General features: G+C 44.3%; 1 protein-coding gene across 5 annotated transcripts in view; it reads right to left on the bottom strand.

The window, feature by feature from the left end:
• PTPRO (protein tyrosine phosphatase receptor type O) overlaps window positions 1-23,804 on the bottom strand; it is a 209,965-nt gene that overhangs the window by 129,540 nt on the left and 56,621 nt on the right. For 4 of the 5 annotated variants that reach the window (XM_075122144.1, XM_075122133.1, XM_075122135.1 and 1 more), the window contains exon 2: window positions 3,759-4,249. The exons of the other annotated variant lie outside the window; for it this stretch is intronic. In XM_075122144.1, the coding sequence (XP_074978245.1) occupies window positions 3,759-4,249 (491 nt within the window). The remainder of the gene's footprint in view (window positions 1-3,758; window positions 4,250-23,804) is intronic. 5 annotated transcript variants of the gene reach the window in all.

The following is a 23,804-nucleotide window of genomic DNA, read 5'->3' on the forward strand; positions in this document are numbered from 1 at the left end:
CAGAGCTACCCTGATTTACACTAGCTGAAGAGCTGGCCCTTTTGAACAGATAAAAGGAAAGCAACCAAGACAGGAGGAAAAAATATATTGACTTTCCCCCATTCTGATCACCATTGCAGGAGAGACTATGTGATGTGCTCTGCAGAAGGATGAGCAACACCCTTCAGCTCAGCATTGTTCTTGCCAGCCATACAGCACAGAGTGAACGTGTGGTATTTGCTAGCTCACTAACAGCTGCCAGATTGCTTGAAGGAATTATTCACATGTGTAGCGTTCATTAATTCTCGTCCACAGACAGCGCAGAGATTGGCCTGAAAAACTATTTCTCTTTCCCTAGCTATGTCTGAGTCATGCCACCTTAGGCTGTTATCTCTCCTAAGCTAGGCAGGGTCAGCCTTGTTCAGTACTTGGACAAGAGATCTCCAATAAGAGGTGAGGTACTGTAGGAGTGATATTGGTTAATCAATATGCTGTGAATTGCACTGTGGACAATGTGGTTGGAAACATTTTCCCCCAGCAGTGTTGTCGATCCTCACATAATTTGTCATAGAACTGGAAATGAAGACAAATACTATTTCCCATTGAAATGGGAGAGGGAGTTTAAATGGGTAATTATATTCAATCTAATGTGGCGTTTAGCCAGGATGTCCCTAATCGTGAAAAAAAGTTGCCATGAGTCTTCCACAGGCCACAAATGATCAGGATCTTGAATTAATGCCTCCTCCAAAAGACTGCGGGGGAAATCCTGCTTCCATTAAAGTCAATGCCAGAACTCCCATTGACTTCACTGGACCTAAGATTTCGCCCTGCATGTCCAAACATCCCATCACCATACTGTGTTATTAGTTCAGACTTGACTCAGAGTGCCACCTACTAGAACACTATCATTCAAGTGAATGTGAAAGTAAGAATACAGATCTCATGGCAGGAGGCAGCATATTTCCTTAAATCGCCTTAGGTATGTCTCCTTCCTAGCAGCACTTCACGAATGATACTATCATAGTTGCATGCACTACTTGGTCTGTAACTCTTGTAGAACATAGTTACACAATTTCATTCTGGGAGGGGTGATGAAACACAGGGCATGTCTACACTACGAAATTAGGTCGAATTTATGGAAGTCAGTTTTGTAGAAAGCATTTTTATACAAACGTTTTATACAAAGCGTTTTTGATTGTGTGTCCCCCCACACAAATGCTCTAAGTGCATGTAGTCGGCGGAGTGTGTCCACAGTACTGAGGCAACAGTGGACTTCCGTAGCATTGCACTGTGGGTGGCTATCCCACAGTTCCCGCAGTCTCTGCCGCCCTTTTGAATTCTGGGTAGAAATCCCAGTGCCTGATGGGGCTAAAACATTGTTGCGGGTGGTTCTGGGTACATATCGTCAGGCCCCCGTTCTCTCCCTCCCTCCATGAAAGCAAGGGCAGATAATCGTTTCGCGCCTTTTTTCTTGAGTTACCTGTGCAGACGCCATACCACGGCAAGCATGGAGCCCGCTCACCTAACCATCACCGTATGTCTCCTGGGTGCTGGCAGACGTGGCACTGCATTGCTACACAGCAGCAGTTTATTGCCTTTTGGCAGCAGACAGTGCAGTATGACTGGTAGCCGTCATTGACATAGTCCTGGGTGCTCTTTTTTTCCTCGGGCGCCTGGGCAAACATGGGAGTGACTCAGCCAGGTCATTTCCCTTGTTTCGTCTCGTGGCAATTGAGTCCTACCGGCAGTGCACTGTCTTTTAACCTCCAGCCAGCAGAAGATGATGGCTAGTCGTCATACTGCACAGTCTTCTGCCGAACACCCAGGTGTTGACGATGGCTAGCGGTCGTACTGCACAGTCTGCTGCCAGCAAGATGTATAAAGATAGATGAAGTGGCTCAAAACAAGAAATAGACCAGATTTGTTTTGTATTCATTTTCTCCTCTCTCCCTCCTTCCCTCTGTGAAATCAACGGCCTTCTAAACCCAGTTTTGAGTTCTATTCTTGAGGTTTTGAGTTCTATCCTTGAGGGGGCCATTCAGTTTCTCGCAAAGCCACCCCCTTTGTTGATTTTAATTCCCTGTAAGCCAACCCTGCAAGCCATGTCGTCAGTCGCCCCTCCCTCCATCAGGGCAACGGCAGACAATCGTTTCACGCCTTTTTTCTGTGCAGATGCCATACCACAGCAAGCATGAAGCCCGCTCAGATCACTTTGGCAATTAGGAGCACATTAAACACCACGCGCATTATCCAGCAGTATCTGCGGCACCAGAACCTGGCAAAGCGATACCAGGCGAGTAGGCGACGTCAGCGCGGTGACGTGAGTGATGAGGACATGGACACAGACTTCTCTCAAAGCACGGGCCCTGGCAATGTGGGCATCATGGTGCTAATGGGGCAGGTTCATGTGGTGGAACGCCGATTCTGTGCTCGGGAAACAAGCACAGACTGGTGGGACCGCATAGTGTTGCAGGTCTGGGACGATTCCCAGTGGCTGCGAAACTTTTGCATGCGTAAGGGCACTTTCATGGAACTTTGTGACTTGCTTTCCCCTGCCCTGAGGCGCAAGAATACCAAGATGAGAGCAGCCCTCACACTTGAGAAGCGAGTGGCAATAGCCCTGTGGAAGCTTGCAACGCCAGACAGCTACCGGTCAGTTGGGAATCAATTTGGAGTGGGCAAATCCACTGTGGGGGCTGCTGTGATGCAAGTAGCCCACGCAATCAAAGATCTGCTGATATCAACGGTAGTGACCCTGGGAAATGTGCAGGTCATAGTGGATGGCTTTGCTGCAATGGGATTCCCTAACTGTGGTGGGGCCATAGATGGAATCCATATCCCTATCTTGGCACCGGAGCACCAAGCCAGTGAGTACATAAACTGCAAGGGGTACTTTTCAATAGTGCTGCAAGCACTGGTGGATCACAAGGGATGTTTCACCAACATCAACGTGGGATGGCCGGGAAAGGTACATGATGCTCGCATCTTCAGGAACTCTGGTCTGTTTCAAAAGCTGCAAGAAGGGACTTTATTCCCAGACCAGAAAATAACCATTGGGGATGTTGAAATGCCTATAGTTATCCTTGGGGACCCAGCCTATCCCTTAATGCCATGGCTCATGGAGCCATACACAGGCAGCCTGGACAGCAGTCAGGAGCTGTTCAACTACAGGCTGAGCAAGTGCAGAATGGTGGTAGAATGTGCACTTGGACATTTAAAAGCACGCTGGCGCAGTTTACTGACTCGGTTAGACCTCAGCAAAACCAATATTCCCACTGTTATTACTGCTTGCTGTGTGCTCCACAATATCTGTGAGAGTAAGGGAGAGACGTTTATGGTGGGGTGGGAGGTTGAGGCAAATCGCCTGGCTGCTGGTTTCACACAGCCAGACACCAGAGTGGTTAGAAGAGCACAGGAGGGTACGGTACGCATCAGAGAGGCTTTGAAAACCAGTATCATGACTGGACAGGCTACAGTGTGAAAGTTCTGTTTGTTTCTCCTTGATGAACCCCCCCGCCCCTTGGTTCACTCTACTTCCCTGTAAGCTAACCAACCTCCCCTCCTCCCTTCGATCACCGCTTGCAGAGGCAATAAAGTCATTGTTGCTTCACATTCATGCATTCTTTATTCATTCATCACACAAATAGGGGGATAACTACCAAGGTAGCCCAGGAGGAGTGGTGGAGGAGAGAAGCACCAGGAGGGGTGGTGGAGGAGGGAAGGACAAGGCCACACAGCACTTTAAAAGTTTAAAACTTTAGAACTTATTGAATGCCAACCTTCTGTTGCTTGGGCAATCCTCTGGGGTGGAGTGGCTGGAGGCCCCCACACCGCGTTCTTGGGCGTCTGGGTGTGGAGGCTATGGAACTTGGGGAGGAGGGCGGTTGGTTACACAGGGGCTGTTGCGGCAGTCTGTGCTCCAGCTGCCTTTCCTGCAGCTCAACCATACGCTGGAGCATATTGGTTTGATCCTCCAACAGCCTCAGCATTGAATCCTGTCTCCTCTCATCATGCTGCCGCCACCTTTCAGCTTCAACCCTCTCTTCAGTCCGCCACTTACTCTCTTCAGCCCGCCACCTCTCCTCCCGGTCATTTTGTGCTTTCCTGCGCTCTGACATTGTCTGCCTCCACGCATTCGTCTGTGCTCTGTCAGTGTGGGAGGACAGCATGAGCTCAGAGAACATTTCATCACGAGTGCGTTTTTTTCGCCTTCTAATCTTCACTAGCCTCTGGGAAGGAGAGGATCCTGTGATCCTTGAAACACATGCAGCTGGTGGAGAAAAAAAAAAGAGACAGTGGCATTTAAAAAGACACATTTTCTAGAACAATGGCTACACTCTTTCACGGTAAACCTTGCTGTTAACATTACATACACAGCACATGTGCTTTCATTCCAAGGTCGCATTTTGCCTCTCCCCTCCCCCCTGGCTAACAGCGGGGAACATTTCTGTTCAGCCACAGGCAAACAGCCCAGCAGAAACGGGCATCTCTGCATGTCCCCCTTAAGAAAAGCACCCTATTTCAACCAGGTGACCATGAATTATATCACTTTCCTGAGGATAACACAGAGAGATAAAGAACGGATGTTGTTCGAATGCCAGCAAACATACACTGCAATGCTTTGTTGTACAATGATTCCCGAGTACGTGCTACTGGCCTGGTGTGGTAAAGTGTCCTACCATGGAGGACGCAATAAGGCTGTCCTCACCAGAAACCTTTTGCAAAGGCTTTGGGAGTACATCCAGGAGAGCTGAAAATGCCAGGGCAAATTAATCATTAAACATGCTTGCTTTTAAACCATATATAGTATTTTAAAAGGTACACTCACCAGAGGTCCCCTCTCCACCTGCTGGGTCCGGGAGGCAGCCTTGGGTGGGTTCGGGGGGTACTGGCTCCAAGTCCAGGGTGAGAAACAGTTCCTGGCTGTCAGGAAAACCGGTTTCTCTGCTTGCTTGCTGTGAGCTATCTTCCACATCCCCAAAACCTCCTTCTGTGTTGCCTCCATCTCCATTGAAGGAGTTAAACAACACAGCTGGGATAGTGGTGGCTGAACCCCCTAAAATGGCATGCAGCTCATCATAGAAGCGGCACGTTTGGGGCTCTGACCCGGAGCGGCTGTTTGCCTCTCTAGTTTTCTGGTAGGCTTGCCTCAGCTCCTTAAGTGGCATTGCTTTGGGTCCCTGTTATGACCTCTGTCCTTCATGCCCTGGGAGATTTTGACAAATGTTTTGGCATTTTGAAAACTGGAACGGAGTTCTGATAGCACGGATTCCTCTCCCCATACAGCGATCAGATCCCATACCTCCCATTCGGTCCATGCTGGAGCTCTTTTGTGATTCTGGGACTCCATCATGGTCACCTCTGCTGATGAGCTCTGGCCAGCGTGACAAGCTGCAGGTGACCATGCAAACAGGAAATTGAAATTCAAAAGTTTGCAGGCCTTTTCCTGTCTACCTGGCCACTGCATCTGAGTTGAGAGTGCTGTCCAGAGCAGTCACAATAGAGCACTCTGGGATAGCTCCCGGAGGCCAATACCGTCTAATTGCGTCCATAGTACTCCAAATTCGTCCTGGCAAGGCCGATTTAAGTGCTAATCCACTTGTCGGGGTGGAGTAAGGAAATCGATTTTAAGAGCCCTTTAAGTCAAAATAAAGGGCTTCATCGTGCGGACGGGTGCAGGTTTACATCGATTTAACGCTGCTAAATTCGACCTAAACTCCTAGTGTAGACCAGGGCACAGACTACTAGTTTGAACACCAGGCAGAAGACAGAAGTTCTAGGTTTTATGCCTTGCTCTTCCACTGAAGCCTAATATCTCTGTCACCAGCTGTCACTTATCTCAGTGCCTCAGTTTATCTACCTCTACAGTGGGTATACTACTGTACTACTGGTATACCTCACAGTGGCATTTATTCACTACATTTTTGTAAACCATTTTTTTGTAAACATTTTGAGAGGTTTGGATTAAAAGCACTATAGAAGTACAGCATATTATTAATGTTACTGTATGGACTTTCTTTTTAAGCAACTTCTCTCACACACACACAGAGCATTTAAATCCTTTCTCCTTTTCACATCAAGATGCTCAATTGTACTTTTAAGGTTAACTGGTTCTAGAACATGGTGTGGGTTTTTGTTTGTTTGCTTGTTTGTTTATAAACCCTGAAAGCTTCAAGATATCAGGAGAAAATATTGTAATTGCTTACATCACGTAGAATGCTGACACATTACCTTCAGCTATTACTGTGTTCACAATGAGGAGATCATTATAGGCAGCTCTATGTTATTTATTGAGGAGGTGCTACATGTAAGACTGGGCTAATGCTATTTATAATAAATAAATTGCAGAGCAGTGTGCAAGAGCTATAAAGTTCATTTGAACAGCCAGAATACTAACTGCACTCCTTGGTTTAATTATTTAATTTTTCCCTCCCAAAAATGTTTTTTTTTAGCCCTGAGCTATGTGTCTAGCGTGTCTGGTTCAGATCCCAAGAGAATATTGACCAGGTTCTCTGAAGTTCTCTGCATTATTTATCTCTTCTTACCATAAAACGTCTGATAGACATACGGTTTCAATAATTAAATGTCAACAATTCATGTTGTTGGCCAAAACCCTGGAGGACCATAACAAATAAATAATAATGCTCTGCATTTTTATAGCACCTTTCATCCAAGGATCTCCAAGTGCTCCGCAAATATTAACTAACTCCCGCACAAACTTTATAAGGTAGCTTAGAATTATACCGTTTACACATTTTCACAGGGAGATTGGTTAGCTTGCCCAAGATCACAGCTCAAGTCACTGGCACAGGAGCAGCATGGGGCTGGGGGGAAGCTTGCAGGGGCTATAGACACCCCAAAATTTGCCTTAGCCCCTCCCCCGTAACTACCCCATAGCAGCTGCCACTCTCTAGCCACCCAGCGGCACAGCAGAGAGAGTGGTGGCTTCTGGCCTGGCACCCAGCTCTGAAGCAGCACAGGAGTAAGCCTGGGCTTTCTGAGGGCAATCCCCGGCCCACTTCCCTGCCCACTGGGGCACGCTGCCCAGGGCAGGTAGAGGGTCCGGGGCTTCCCATAGCTGTCCAGATTGACCTGCTCTGGCCCCACTCCCCATGGTCACTGCTCCCCGAGAGCTTCATCGGTCCCAAAGTCAGGTCTCCCCACCTGGCAGCTGTTACCAGCTGCGAGCAGTCAAAGGGCAGCTGGAAGCTGAGGAGCAGCTGCAGCCCTGTCCCGGGGCAGAGTCTCAGGGAGGAGGGGAACAGGCAGGGCTGAAGCTTAAGTGGAGCAAAGGGTGGGGCCACAGAAAGAGGCAGGGCCTCATGACAAGTAGAGGCACAACCCCCCTACTGTTCTGTCTAGCCCACCTCATCCCCCCTCCCCGGGGAAGAGGCTGGCGCCCCACTGCACTGGCACATAAGGGAATATATGCTCAGAGTCCTGCCCCCTTTACATTTAGCTCACAAAGTCTCACTCTGATCGGACGCTGATGAAACAATTGCCATCAGTGTAATTACACAATTGCTGGAGCACCCATGGAAAAAAAAAGTAGCGGGCACTTAGCACCTTCCGGCAGCCAGCTCCATCCTCCCCACAGCGCCTCCCATCCACTGGTGGCCCCACTGATCAACTCCTCCCCATCCCTCCCAACGCCTCCCTCCCACGCACCACAATCAGCTGTTCCGCAGTATGCAGGAGACACTGGGAGGGAGGGGGAGGAGCAGAGATGGGGCATGCTCGGAGGTGGCAGAAAGAGGAGTGGTGGGGGCAGAACAGGGTGGAGGCTTGGGGGAAGTGTAGGGGTGGGGGTAGGGTGTGGGGCAGAGCAGAGCAGAGGCAGGAACAGGTGGGGCAAGGGTGAGGGGTTGGGGGAAGGGGTGGAGTGGAGTGGAGTGGAGGGTTGAGCACCCCGGTGCCCAGAGAAAACCAGCGCCTGTGACACCAGGACAAAACTAGTAAAAGTGCAAATGAGAAACGGGTCTATTATTGCTTCTTTGTTACCCAGATGTTTTGTCATCACAATGTTGAGAGAGATCAAGGAGGATGGGCTAGATGGACCACTTGTCTGGATCCAGTGTAGCAATTTCTGTGTTCCTAATTGTGACACATTATGGGAAACAACGATTTCAGACAGGATAAAGAAGCAATTGTCACCTCATTTCCAATCTAATATGTCAAAACATTCATTAGAGGCAAGATATATATTTTAGTTGCCTTTCTTCAATCGTTTTCCTTTCGTGTCATCACACATGACCCCTTTTACACTATATCCAGAGAAAAACAAGAAAGATAATAATGATTTTACATTTACATAGTGTCTTTCATCCCAAGTGACATGTTGAGAGCTATGATGAGGCATAGCACTAGCCTAAGAATTTTTTCAGACTATGTTCTCTGGAATTAGAATCAGATTTTGGTTTCAGAAAACAGCTGAACTTGAAGGCAACACTCAGTCCAGGCTCTGTTTGCTCAGTTAGTTTTCAGCCATTTATTCTATTTTCCTCTCTTGTTTAAAATTGGGCAAACCGGTTTGGATAAAATCAGAGCTACCAGCACAAATGTTCTGCAAAGACTCCACCAAAAATCTATACTGATGTTCAAAACAGTTTGGTTAAATTTTGCACACTGCTGCATTTCAATTTCACTTGAATGCAGTGTCCAGACAGCATAATGAGAACAGCTTGTTCTCAAAAAATTCCTTCAGCATCTCAGAGTTGCCACTGATTTCAGAGAAGGATCCAAAATTTTGGCTGCTTATCCAAAGTGAACCCTCAGGATTTTTGAGCATTGTCGTGAACCTATTGAGAGCCACAGACCTGGCATAGAAACAATACAGTGACTTTGTAAAACTACATAGGAAGCTGTAACATACAGAAGGCTCTACTGTAATGAGAAATGTATCAATATAGGAAGTAGATATGTCTTGGGGTTTTTTAGTATATTCCAGTGGTTAAATGTAAGGAAGTAGAAGTCAGGAATCTTGATTTCCATTCTTGTCTCACTTAACAGCTATGGCCTGGATCCACAAAGGCGCTTAGATACTGCAATGCTGAGCATTATTATGCCTAACTTTTAGGTACCTTGGGGAAAAAAAAAAATCACTGGAATCCACAAAGCTTGGGATTCCTATACAGTGCATGGGGAGAGATAGGTTCCTGAGAGTGGGATCCACAAAAGCCAGTATTGTAGGCAGCTCCATGCCTAAGCTAGCCGGTGAGAGGTGTGTGTCCTAAACTCCCTCCCTCTCATGGAATTAGGTGTGTGAATCTAGGCTGGAGGGAGGTGCCTCTCTCTCCTTACAGTCCACAGCTGGGAACCCTTTCCTGGAGTCCGGCATATAAATGATTAGGTAACACTACACAATACAGATGGGGTGGGGGGGAAGGAGGCGTCCCTTATAGCCTTTATCCCAGAGGTTAGAGCACTCACACAGAACCTGGGGCACACTTGTTCATCCCCATACCCCCTCTGCCTGAGAAGAAGGGATTTTAACAGGGATTCCTTACTTCTCAGGCAGGTGCCCTAACTCCTGGACTATCCTGATGCAGAGCTCTCACCAACTCTCTTGCTGAAGTTGCTCCACTTTGTATTAAAAAATTAAGTGTTAATAGAGCCAGAGCAGGAATAAAAACCATTCCATAGCCCAGTTGTTAAGGGCATCCATCTGAGAGATGGGAAACTCCTGTTCAAATCCCTGCTCAAATCCCTGCTCCCTCATCGGGCTGAGGGAGGGAACTGAACTGGGGACTCTCAAATCCTGGGTAAGTGTCGCAATCACTAGCTAAAGGTCGAAAGAGAGGTCTCCCCGGCCATTCTCTGTGGAGTTAGGCATGCTTTGAGCATGCCTATTAGGCTCTGCAGGCAAGGAAGGTGTTTCCCCGCCTACCTTCATCTGGTTTGAGGTTCGCACTGGGACTTAGACATAAGATAGGTGTCGGGGCATCTGCCTGAGGCAGAAAATTAGGCACCTACAGAACTTTTACCGCAAAAAATGTAGGTGTTGAAGTACCCTATAGGGTTAGAGCAGTAGCGGAAGGTAAGGTCCATGGGAAGAAAATCTAAGGGATAAAGTTGTTCAGGAGAGCTGGCAGGTTTTCAAGTAGACCATATTAAAAGGCACAACTGCAAACTATCCTGATGCAAAGGAAAGAGAAAGCACAGTAAGAGGCCAATATGGCATCATTGGGAGCTTTTTAATTATCTGAAAATGAAAAAGGAATCGTACCAAAAATGGAAACATGAATGAACTGCTAAGGAGGAGTAAAAAAAGAACAGTAATAGCAAAAGACATAAAAGGCAATAAGAAGAGTTCTTTAAACACATTAAGAGCAAGGCAGATGAAGGAAAGTGTAGGTCCTCTACTTAATAGGAAAGGAGAGCTAATAACAGATTATATCAATGCTGCTGTGGTGTTTAACTTTTTTCATAAAGACTGAAGCAAAATAGGCATTAATGGTGACCAGATACTCAACACAATTAATATTAACAAAAAGGCAGAAGGAACACAAGCCAAAATAGGAAAAGAATAGGTTAAAGAATATTTAGGTAAGTTAGATGTATTCAAGTCAACAAGACCTGATGAAATTCATCATAGGATACTTAGGGAACTAGCTGAAGCACTCTTGGAACAGTTAGCATTTATCTTTGAGAACTCCTGGAGGACAGGCAAGGTCCCAGAGGACTGGAGAAATGTACCTATCTTTAAAAAGGGCAATAGAAGACCTGGGGAATAATAGACCAGTCAGCCCAACTTCAATACCTGGAAAGAGACTGGAACGAGTTATTAAACAATCAGTTTGTAAGCACCTGGAGGATAATAGGGTCACAAAGAATAGTCAGCATCGATTTGTCAAGCACAAATCATGCCAAACCAATGCTATTCCCTCCTTCAACAGCGTTACTGGTCTAGTGGATAGATAGGAAGCAGCACACTTTTTGACACAGTCCCACATGACAGTCTCATAAGCAAACCAGGGAAATGTGGTCTAGATTAAATTACTATTAGATGGGTGCAGATGTGGTTGAAAGGCCATACTCAAAGAGTAGTTATAAATGGTTTGCTATCAAACTGGGAAAGCATATTTAATGTAGTCCCATTGGGTTCAGTCCTGGTCCAGTACTATTCAATATTTTCACAAATGACTTGGATAATGAAGCAGAGAGTATGCTTATCAAATTTCTAGAACACACCAAGCTAGGAAGGGTTACAAGCATTTTGGAGATTTTAGAATTCAAAATGACCTTGAAAAATTAGAGAATTGGACTAAAATCAACAAGATGAAATTCAATAAAGACAAGTGCAAAGTACTTCATTTGGGAAGGAAAAAAATCAAATGCACAATTACAAAATAGGGAATTACTAGCCAGGATGTAAAACTGGTACAAAATATCTGGAGGGCTATAGTGCATCACATATTGAATGAGAGTCAGCAATGTGATACTGCCACAAGTTGGCTGGTCCCCCACCTCCCCCAGGGGGTCCCCTGGGTAAACACCAGCCTCATATACTGCTAATGCTGTTGTATGTATTGGAAAGAATTTCAGGAAGGGTTAAAGGTATGAATGCAGAACAAAAGGTTTTTTTACAGGCAGCAACAGGCTGAAGGGGGAGGAAAGGAGAAAGGAACGGGTTAACTTGATATTCCAGCTAAACTCGAAGATAAGGAGCTGACTCCAGCCCAAAGCCATTGCACACACTCTGATACCTGCCAAGACAGAAGGGGGGGGGAGTCCACCCCCCGACCAGCTGTGAGAAAGGAGAGTTGCTGAACAAAATTGCAGGGGCCGTGAAAAGGAGTAAGACAACAAGGTCAGCGTGAGAAAAATAAGCATCTCCCGGCCCTGAAGCTGGTGTGTTTTGGGAAAGCTGAGGAAGCCATGGCTGTCCAGTTTGAACTGGTACACAGAGCTTGGGGAAACAAAGGTCCCAGAAGGAGACACCCCCAAGAGACTCCAGGGACTTAAAAACCCTCCCGGGAGCTGAGACAAATCAGAGATCAACAGCGGACCCTGGACAACCTGTGCAGAGGGCAGAATCCATCCTTCTCTCTCTTCTTCTTATGTTACACTAGGCCTGGCCAGCCTTGGGTAATGTGTGTGTGAGTATGAAAGTGGATTAGGTCTTGGGGCACTAACACTTTCTTCCTTCCTCTGAGTGATGTGGGGAGCACCCATCACTCTCCGCTGTTATTTTATTAATAAAGCTTAAAAAAAAAACTTAGACCCTTGGTGTGCTCCTTCATCCCCTTCCCCAGATGATCCTGTGGCTTCAGCCTGATCACTTGATGCCTCAGGCAGATTGGTAGCTGAAATCTGTCACAATACATCCCAGAACATTAGCCTTTTTCGCAGCTGCATTAACAGAACTGTCATATGGATGACCCAGAAGGTAACTCTCCCACTCTACTCGGCACTGGTGAGGCCTCAGGTGGAGTACCATGTCCAATTCTGGGTGCCACACTTTAGGAAAGATTGTGGACAAATTGGATGGAGACCAGAGCAACAAAAATGATAAAAAGATAAAAGGTTTAGAAAATCTGACCTACGAAGAAAGGTTAAAAAACTGCATGCTTAGTTTTCAGAAAAGATGACTGAGGGGGGAACTGATGACAATCTTCAAATACATTAAGGGCTGTAATAAAGAGGATGCTGATCAATTGCTCTGTCTACTGAAAGTAGGAGAAACTGCAGCAAGGGAAATTTGGGTTAGATATTAGGAAAAACATTGTAACTATACAGGTAGCTAAGTTCTGGAATAGGCTTCCAAGGAAGGCTGTGGAATCCTCATCATTGGAGGATTGTAAAAACAGGTTGGACAAACACCTGTCAGAAATGGTCTAGATTTACTTGGTCATGCCTCAGCGCAGGGGGCTGGACTTGATGACCACTTGAAGTTCCTTCCAACCCTAAATTTCTATAATTCTATGAAACGGGGCTTTTTGGGTCACAGTAGTGATCAAGAACCTTTTCAAGATCTGGCCCTCTGACCTTGATTCTGTACCATATGGAGTCAATGGCAAAATTCCCATGCACTTCAGTGATTCAGGTCAGTTTGCTTACATATATAATGGATAAGATAACTACTTATTTACCTCACATCAGTGATGTGAAGGTTCATTAACTGTCATTTGTAGAGCACTTTGACAACCATTGGAAAGATTGCCAGGCCTACGTATATTAGTGAGATGAATAGAAGGGCTGACAAATTAAATATTTATCTCAAGGGATAAGAAATCTTGATGTTAACCAGAACACAGTCATCTGTATAATTACATACATGATGATTAAAAACAAACAATCAGATGTATTTGGAAATCTCTTCATTATGGCCTGAGTTTCAAAAGCACGATTTTGTCTCTTTTAAGCAGTATTAACAAAGAGAATGAAAGTTAGGGCCTCAGTTCAGTAAGGTACCCAAGAACATGCATAACTTTAAGCACGACTAGTCACATTGGCTTCTCAGAAGTCAGTAGGGCTACTCACATGCTTAAAGTAGCTTGCTGAATTGGAGCCTATTCTACATATAAGTTATAGTTTACACTGAAGCCAGCTACAGCCAGCAGCATTTACAAATATTCATAAGCAAATTCTGGCTGATTGATGTTGCTCTAGACTTCAGTATTCACCTCCAAGGAGATAATCAATGCCCAAATCCTGCAACATCTTCCAAGTGGATGAACCACTGTGTCCCTAGAGAAGTTACAGCATTGTGGCCCTAAGCAAAAAGCAGTGAGACATGACATGGAGTATATCATTCTGAAATATCACCATGCCCTGGATAGGTTAGGCACAAGGCAATATTCACTCTTCTTCCCACTGCAGTCTACAGTCAGCCTTGCCCCTGCCACCTACAGATCTAGTCATTTGAACTATTTTTTTTAATAGTTTTAATTTCTATTAAGTTCCATGTTCTGTTTTTATTCTGTCTCTTCCATGCCTAAAAACAAAAACCCCAAAACTTTTCTACTTCCTTTTCTCACTGGATCCAGAAACTGAGCTCAAATTGGTAACTTTAGCTCCAGAAATATGAGAGTAAGCACAGTTGTGCAACCACATCATAAAAAGTTGGGGGACCATGAGAATGCATTAGTTCTGCCATCATGATTTGCTGGGGGTGAGTAACCTATTAAAAGAACTGCCTTGTATTTATTTGTGTCACTACCAGTTGATTGATAATATTTTTAGTTTATGTCACTGAGGTGAATTAATATGACCCCCGAGGAGGTTCTAATTCGAAATTAGATCCAACCTGTGATGCTGTGTCAAGATGTTGCTAGGTTGTTGACCAGTCAGACTATAGGATTTCCTAATACTGTTTTGTAGCAGAAATAAATTGATGCATCATCACTCTTACAATCCAGAATCTCTCTCTCAGATGTGACAATATCAGCCCAAGTTCCAAAACGTACATGGAGGGGAGAGGTTGGAGTGACCCATTAGAGAGAGAGAGAGAGGGTAAGCAATAAAATTCATATCAAACATGCCTTTCCAGGCCCTCTCAGACTTCCAGGGTATCTGGAACTGGAGACTGGGACCAGGTCCCACCTCTACTGTTATATAAAATACCACCTTTATTAAGCAACCTGCATCTTTCGAAGACCATTCTAGAGTGCTCTCCAAAATAAGGGACATTCTGTTCCATCATCGTTAGATGAGAGCCCCTGATATGTGTAGGTCTCTTGAACAGTCCCTTAAGTCATTTTCATATAGCATCCTATAAATGTATACAGTTAACATAAGTGACTAATAAAATGTTTCAACCCATTTCATATAAATAGATGCAGGGCAATGTCAGAAAACTAGAATATGGTCTCAAAAAAAGTACTGTCCTGTGTTAGGATATAGACATGCAGGCCTGTCTGTAAAGGCCTAAACTCTAAGAATTTAGGTGTATTTTTGTCACTTAGCTAGTTATAGGGGTATAAAAGAAAGAATCAGATCACTGTCTGCTGGTGTAAGGGCCTTTTCTCACTGTGACAGTCTGAGGCTCTGTTCTCAGGCTAAGGCCTTTGGTTAAACAGCAGAGGCAGCCATAAACTGGGAAGCAAATGCTAGTCACATTGAAATAAGGTGCTATTGGGCTGTTAGGAATACAGTCCTGTCCTGATAGTGCTTATCACCTCCAGAGAAAGGGAAGTGCCTAGAAAATATAAAAGGAAACTTAGTTTGATAGCATCCTGTCTGGCAAGAACTCACTTATCAATAGCTGGGATGTGAAATCCTTATTTCTGTGTTGTTCTATTATTTTAGTCCCCATTTCCCTATTGTTTGTCTGTATAATCTCTGTTCTGTGATTGTTTCTGTCTGCTGTATAATTAATTTTGCTGGGTGTAAACTAATTAAGGTGGTGGGATATAATTGGTTAAATAATCATGTTACAATATGTTAGGATTGGTAGTTAAATTTCAGTAAAATGATTGGTTAAGGTATAGCTAAGCAAAACTCAAGTTTACTATATAGTCTGCAGTCAATCAGGAAGTGGGTGGGGGGGGGGAGAATGGGAACAGGGAATGGGGGTGGGGAAACTGGAATCATGTTTTGCTAAGGGGGAAATGGGAACAGGGACACAGGTAAGGCTCTGTGGTGTCAGAGCTGGGAAGGAGGACACTAAGGAAGGAAACTGGAATCATGCTTGCTGGAAGTTCACCCCAATAAACATTGAATTGTTTGCACCTTTGGACTTCCGGTATTGTTACTCTCTGTTCATGCGAGAAGGAGCAGGGAAGTAAGTGGGTGAAGGAATAAGCCCCCTAACATCCTGCTTTTAAAATGAATAGTGAATGCTAAGGCATTCACCAAAAAAATCAAAATGAACATTACAATGAAAATAAAGTCGTTTCAGTTTCAAAGCAGGCAGTATTGACCCTGTGTCAATATTCTACTGAAATGACATTTTGTATTATGCAGAATGACCAACACCAAGGTTATTTAATCTAACAGATATTGGTGCAATAGTGATAGTTGCTCACTGTGCCATTATTCAATAGATACATCTTAACTGGTGTAGAAAAGACCCCATTCTATAAAGACAGGTTTCAGAGTTGCAGCCATGTTAGTCTGTATCCACAAAAAGAAAAGGAGGACTTGTGGCACCTTAGAGACTAACAAATTTATGTGAGCATAAGCTTTCGTGAGCTACAGCTCACTTCATCAAATGCATCCGATGAAGTGAGCTGTAGCTCACAAAAGCTTATGCTCAAATAAATTTGTCAGTCTCTAAAGTGCCACAAGTATTCCCATTCTGTAAAAAGCGTTATAAAACTAAAGTATTGAACTAACATTCTTGCTGGTTTTCAGGAATAAATACCTCAGCCATTATATTTTTTCTACAATACCAGCAGCAGGGGGAAAGGATGAAATTGAAGTAGAGGGAGAGAGAGAGAGAGAGAGAGATTTGCAATTAAGATAGACTTTGAGCATATGAAATTACCTTTAAAAAACCACCTTCTCCCAGCCTCTTCTCCCCCATGCACTGTCAGTTCAATACTGATGAAAGCTGCCAGATTCACAGCTCAAGACTGTAACGTTGTTTATCCCTAGAACAGGTGATGGCAGTGCAAGCTTCCCTTTTGCTACCTAATCTGTCTCAATCCTGACATGGAAGGACCACCGTGACTCTGGATAAGAGATAAATTTAGTCTCCCTTACTTGTTCAGTTTGTGGCCTCTTTTCCCACACTGCCAACAAGATGCCTATTCTGATGGTGGTTTTTGTGATGTAGATATCAGTCCAGTAGGATATGGACTGAGCCCAACCAACTCATTTGATAAAGCCATCAAACAGTCATCACATAGTAACAACTTTAATTGAATTCTTTGGGTCCAAAACTAGTAACAGTTAAACTAGTAACCTGTCTCTACTCCTCCTACCAGTCTCCTGAGTTCCCAATCTTATGGATCTTTTCATTATGACAATCTGGATAACGTGGGGTAAATTTTCAAAGATGCTTCATGGCACGTCTATATAGCAGTTGAGAGTGGGTTTCCCGGTGTGGGTTGATAGATGTGGTAGCTTTGCTTGAGCTAGCGTGCTGAAAATAGCAGTGTAGCTGAGGCAGCACGAGTGGCACCTTGGGCTAGCCACTCAAGTACATACCTAGAGGATTGAGTGAGTTTGTATTCAGGAGGCTAGCGGGAGCCGCCATGGCCACTCTGCTATCTTTAGCGCACTAGCTCAAGCAGAGCTAGCGCATGTCTGTCTACCAGGCCAGTAAGCACACTCTTAGCTGTTGTGCACACATTCCCTTAATTTGGCCTCTCAGTTTGTATTGTTAACTTATTTGTGCACACAAACGCCTACGTTTGCATGGGCAAACAGCATGCAATGTGATTTGGCAATTAGCTGCCCAATGCACTCATACAGATGCCATTTATGAATATTTTGCAATGTACATGTAGAACCAAGGACACAAATTTCCATGATTTTGGGAAATTTGGCCCTATATATAGGTCTGTTATCTATTCATTCTTGTAGATACTGAAATGGGGGGGCCAGGAGGCCATGGCCCCTAAACTTTTACAGGCCATAAGGGTGAATGAGGGGGAGAGGAGCAATGGGGAGGAAGGGTCGGGGGGGCAGGGGAAGAGGCGGCACTGGAAAGCAAACAGGATGGGAAACATCAGCGGAAAAGCTTTCATGTGGGTCGCAAGAGTTGTGGCAGGTAGAAGACAAATGCATTTGCAGGTAGAAGATTGTGAATAACCCCATCTCCTTTTTTGTCATGCGCTCATGAGTAATATCAGCAGTATAAATGCTTTGATGGACAGCAGTTCTTAGAACCTCAACCCTTCCCCATTTTTAGAAAGGAGAACTTTTTACATTTTCCTGCAATGCAAGACATCAGTTGAGTTTGTAAACAAGGCTAACAAGCCCTGGGACAGACCAGAAAAGAATAAATTGTAAATGAGAGAAATCACCACCTGTCCTACAAAGTCCAAATCGAGGGACACTTTGTTTGCAAGACAGCTCCTCTCAACTGCTGGGATGGTTGAGAGAGAGAATGAATCTGAAGTACCCAGGACACAGACCAAAAACGGCTTTCTGGAGAAAAAGCAATGGGCCCAACGCTCCCCTCTCTTAAACAGGTTTCACACCACTGTGACTCCATTGATTTCAGTGAAGTTAGTCCCCAACTCACCAATGTAAGACATAGGAGAAACAGGCACAATATCTTGAATTACGCTTGGAAGTAGATAGGAAGCAATTGTAGTATAAAGAGCAAAGGTGTAAAATGCTCAGTGTAGTAAGCAAATGGGCTGCTTCGTTGTACAGGAGCTGAATCTTTCAAGTGGTCTCATCAGTAAAAGGAGGGTGTTTCCAACACTAACAATTGTTTGTTAATAGCCACTCCATGGTGCTGTTCCCATATGATAAACACATCCATGGGGAATGGAAAGCATCTGTTCATGCCTGTATTCTTAAAGGAGTCCCTCAGGCCTGGTTATTTTGCAGCAACCATGTCCCTTGTCAAGTCTCATTGATTAAGCAAGTTTTGCCAGCTCCATCAAAGCAACCGACTTTACATTACAAGGACATTCATCACCACTTTGTGAGCTTTAATTCTGCAGAACCATCATATCTTAACTCAAACAATAAAATGTACCTGGTCATTATCAGTTCAAAGCCATCAGTAATTCAAATTCTGGCAGCCTTTGCTAAAATAGGGTCAATCAAGACAGGGATTTTTCTCCCCACTAGAACCTTCAATGTTGTGGTCTCGCTCCTCCTACTGTACAAGCTGCTACCATGTATCTTTGCTTAGCAGCAGTCGTTGATTAATAACAGCCTCTTTCAGCAGCTGCTCCTTCCCATAATGTTTTTAGATTAACAGATTTTGAAGGCCAGAAGAAACCATTCAGATTATCTAGTCCGGTCTGCATAGCACAGCCCAAAGAACCACATCCAGTTGTCTCTTCATTAAGTCTGTATCTTGTTTGAGCTATGGGACATCTTTTAGAAAGATATCCAGTCTGTGTATCTTTGATATCAGTCTGTCTTTGCTTTGAGGTCTACTGATGGAAAGCTCTATATAATAGCTAGGTATTAGTATTGATTGAAATACTTTAAAAATGATGGAGAACGCACCACATCCCTAGGTGAATTGTCCCAGTGTTAATTACTCCCCCCGTGAAAATAAAAAAAATAAAAAAAATCCTAGCCTGAATTTGCCTAGCTCTAGCTTCCAAAGATTGGATGTCCTTATGCCTTTTTCTGCTAGATTAAAGAGCCATCTGGTACCAGAATTCTCTTTCCCACATAGACCATGATCAAGTCTCCTCAGAACCTTTCCTTTGAAAAACTGAAAAGATGAAACTTCTTTAGATGTCTCACTTTAAGGTGTGTTTTCTAGACCTTGAATTATTCTTGCACCCTTTTTTCTGAACGCTTTCTAGTTGTGCAACAACATTTTTGGAGTGATGTCAGTCACAGCCATGGAAATAGGCTGCAACATCGTAAATACAGGATACCAAATTTCATATTGGGATGAGGTGGGAGAAGGAAGGCCCAAGTGTGTAGGACATTGGCCTAGGCCATGGAAAACCTGGGTTCAATTCCCTACCCCACCACAGACTTCCTGTGTGACCTTGGGCAAGTCACTTAGTCTCCTTGTGACTGAGCTGCCCGTCTGTAAAAGGAGAACAATACTGCCTGACCACACAGGGGTTTTGTGAGGATAAATAAATTAAAGATTGTGAAGTACTTTGAGATCTACTGATGAGATGTGCTTTGTGAAAGAAATAGGTATTATTGTTACAGGAGCCAGCAGGAGCTGGGCTGTGTTATTCCAGAGCTACAATTATACAGACCAAATTTTGTTTTCATTCATTATCAGTGGAACATCATAGGGAACTATGCTGGTGGAAACGTTTCAGAGTAGCAGCCGTGTTAGTCTGTATTCGCGAAAAGAAAAGGAGTACTTGTGACACCTTAGAGACTAACAAATTTAGCTCACGAAAGCTTATGCTCAAATAAATTTGTTAGTCTCTAAGGTGCCACAAGTCCTCCTTTTCTTTTTTCATTTGCTGGCGGAAATGAAACTCGAATCCCTGCTATTCACACATAGCAGTAAATAAGGATATCAGGCAAAGAAAGTTTGCTTTTGTATAAATGTTCTCTCTTTGCCAGGTTTGCTGCAGTCTGAAGGACCCTCTCTGGAGTAATTAATAATTACCCAAGACTATCATGATTAACTGCACTACTCTTATTATGCAGTAGAAGCAGCCCATTGCCACACTGCCTTTATGAAGAACTCCTCACTCCTAGCCAAAAAGAAAAATGCTGTCTTACTTTTATTATTCTCCTGGGGTACTCACGGCTGCTGGGCTTGAGGTAGTTCATAATGAACATCCGTAAAAGCTAATTGAATCTCCTCCTGCCCACCCTCAGGTAGTGCCAATGACCACATCAATCAACTGTGGGAATGCTAACGTAATCAACTTCCTGGATGTAAAGCATCAGCCGGATAGGGGCAGATCAGCTAGCAGTAGCAAAACAGAAACAGCACGAAAAGATTGCCATTTTGTTCTGTGAACCTGAGATGGCAAAAAGTTGTCTCCTATAGAGTCCAAAGACAGCAAAGAGCTGAGCACTGCTGCATCAGTGGGTGGCCTCAGATGTCACAGGGAATGGGCTACTATTCAGGAGCAAAAATGATCAAGCGAGTGTACAATTCTTAGATTTTCCTGCTTTGGCAAGATAGGTTTCCCATGAACGGCTACCCAATGTAAACCCAATGGGCCAGATTGCGATACCCTTACTCACACTGAATAGCACCTTGCTCTTTGCGGTGAAAGTGACAATGGAATGTGAGTGAAAGTGCAACAGTCTGGCGCTTTCAATTTAACGTGCAGTGAGAACCCTGGATTCTGACACCCTTTATGCACAAAACAGATCCAGCATGGGCAGCAGCAGTCACGGTGGTTTCCCTGACCTGGTCAATGTACCTACACTGTGCTGAAGGAATCATTTTTGTGTGTTGGATGTTAAGATAACTCAGTGTGGAGATGCAAACAATGGACATGTTTCACCATTCCCTCGAACACCATGTAATTATTAACACCTGTGCAAAGTGAATGCAAATCCAGTATAAAGTGCTACCAAGTGAGAGTGGGAAGTGCTTTACACCCAGTTTGTACTCGTGTAATAAATGACTATGCAAGGTGCAGAGCAATGGTAAATTGGGGCCCTTGATGGCAGAGTGCCCGCTACAGTGGTTGGTTTTAGGATTGTGGACAACGCCTGTCCTCTATAAGCCCATTAAAAATACCCTTTCAGAGAAGCCACAAATGTGATAGCAATGGCTTTCAATCACTGCCAAGCTAGGTGGTGACTAATTTACAGTTAAATGATCTGTAACATCATGCCAAGTTTGTGATCCTCCACGGGACTGATTCTCCCCTGCCTTCCCCTTTACGAGTATGTCTACACTGCAGCTGGGAGTGTGTTTGCTAGTATGGGTAGACAGGCTTGTGTTACCTCTGCTCAAGAGAACATGAGACAAATAGCGATATGGCCGCAGCACTATAGGAGACAACTCAGGCTGGCTACCCAAAGTATAAATCCACCTGAGCCTCTTGCTATGGACTCAGGTGGCTAGCCCAAGTTGTCCCCATGCTGCATGGCCACACTGCTATTTTTAGTGAGCAGCTAGACTAGATCTGTCTACTTGCATTGAGAAGCATGCTCCCAGCGGTTCTGTGTTACCTGCCTTGGAAGTGTTCCCCCCCAATAGGAGTAAATGACTATGCAAGGGACCCCTGTTACATTCACAGCTGCTCCTGAGTAGAGCTCCATTCTGCTGTGTTCCTGCTTGTCTGGAAGGTAGGCCCCTGCCCCTTTCCCCACCACTGCTACTCCAAATGGCAGCAGGACACATCACGGTGCATGTAGAATCCCAGGTTGCCTTAAAACAGTCATGGTCTGGTTCAGAAACAGGATCTGCTTGAATACTGCTGCTCTCACGTGTGGCACTGATCAGAGCGGAGCTGGATTCTTGCACTGGTCACCCATCCCTAAGTATAGGGACTGACAGTAAAAAGTACTGATAGAACCTTATCCTGGTGCATGCATTTTGCTCTATTAAAGAATCCCATTTCGAGATGTCTTGCTTTATGAGGGTTTTGTATCTGACCGTGTGCAAATTGGACACGACTTTAGAAATGAAATGCAGGCCTGGCCTACAAAGACTTTTCTATGTCGAAACAGCCACAGAATTACTGTCACTGCCTTATAACCAAGGAAATAGAATTGTAAGGTGCTCATTAGTGCCAGTTCTTAAAACGTGTGGTTTCTTTCCCAGGGTGTGAACTTTCCAGACTGGCCGTACAAACCTGCCTCCATAGCCTGGGCCAATATTATTCCCATGTTTTTTGTTTAATCAAAGCATTTTAGTCCAGCATTAAGGGCTGCATTAATAACTTACATGGTGAAGCACTGGCAGATTTCCCTTGTTCTCACTGCTGCCTTCTTAGAGCCCAGTCTGCAGATCTGACTCAAACAGAACCCTCATCGCTGCAAAGGATATCTGCCCTCTGCTGGGATTTCAGGCTCAGGCTCATAATTTGGATCTTGGATAAAAAGATTACCTCATCCACATTTGCCCCTCCTCTTCTTTTGCTAATGATGCAGCAGCCTTTTTCCTGAGGTGGAGATTACTTCCCCTCTTTAGTGCTTGAGAAAGGTCTGTCTGACAACGGTAATTAATATTACAATTTTTTCCCCTCCAGAGCATATTTGGCCTCATAAAAAGGCTTCACATTTTCATTTCATTCTTTATATTTAAATCATGAAAACATTTCTGTACATTTTCATTTTCTAAGCAGCTCATTCACGCCGTATTTTCTTTAATAACATGAAACCTAAATGATGGCATTTTAACTGCTTATGGAAGTGTAAAAGACACCGCCAAATGAGTGTTTGACTAGGCCATTATTTCCGCAACAAGTAAGTGTGCTGTTGTATGGGGGGGAAAAAATTCTACGAGGCAGCACAGAGGATCTTCACTATCACAGGCTCCTCTCCCTGCATACACAGGCAAAAAAGCAATACCAGCTTTTCACATACCAAAGTGGAATGCTGACATCTAGATTAACAGTTCAGATCTGAAATGAGAATTTTGCTCTGAATATATGAGAACTATGATTCCTACTGGGAATTTCTTCCCCATTTAATCAGCTGCAGCATCTTTGACAATTGTCACTCTATCTCAGCTTAACATCTGAATGTGTCTGTATGATAAAGGAGGGAGGACAGTGCAAAATTGACAGCCATGTTGCCTGATGCCCTCTATTTATCTACAGAATAGGAGAATTATGAATGTGTTTTCTGCGGGCTATGCCTTTAAGTTTCCAGATGTCTGCCATCTTGTGAGGCAGATCTGACCTGGCATTTACAGGAGGGAGACGTGCTGTGATCTCAGTGTTTCACCAATGTTTTTTCCCTTAATCTAAAATATATCATTTAGTATCTAGGTGAGTTGTATGTATTGAAAGCATAACAAGATACAGTAAATGTAACTTCAGGGGACTCTTCCCCACTGCAACCTAATGTACTTCATCTCTGACTTGGGATATTCCATCTGTAGGGTGACAGGACAATTCAGCCTTCAGGCCCCTTCAGTGCTTGGGCTCTTCGCTGAGTTTGTTCAAATAGGAGCTAATTATGGTGATCTTGTGACGTTTCAGAGTGAAATGGTGTTTTTGCATTACACTCCATGAGCGGCTGGATTTCCTCAGTTGTCTTTAATTTGTTGAACGAATAGCTTTTCGTTTTATAACCTGAAAAAATAGCTCTGCTTATAAATCCCACAAATTCTGCATTCCTCCATC

This window comes from Caretta caretta, chromosome 1, assembly GCF_965140235.1.
Source record: "Caretta caretta isolate rCarCar2 chromosome 1, rCarCar1.hap1, whole genome shotgun sequence".
NCBI lineage: Eukaryota > Metazoa > Chordata > Testudines > Cheloniidae > Caretta > Caretta caretta.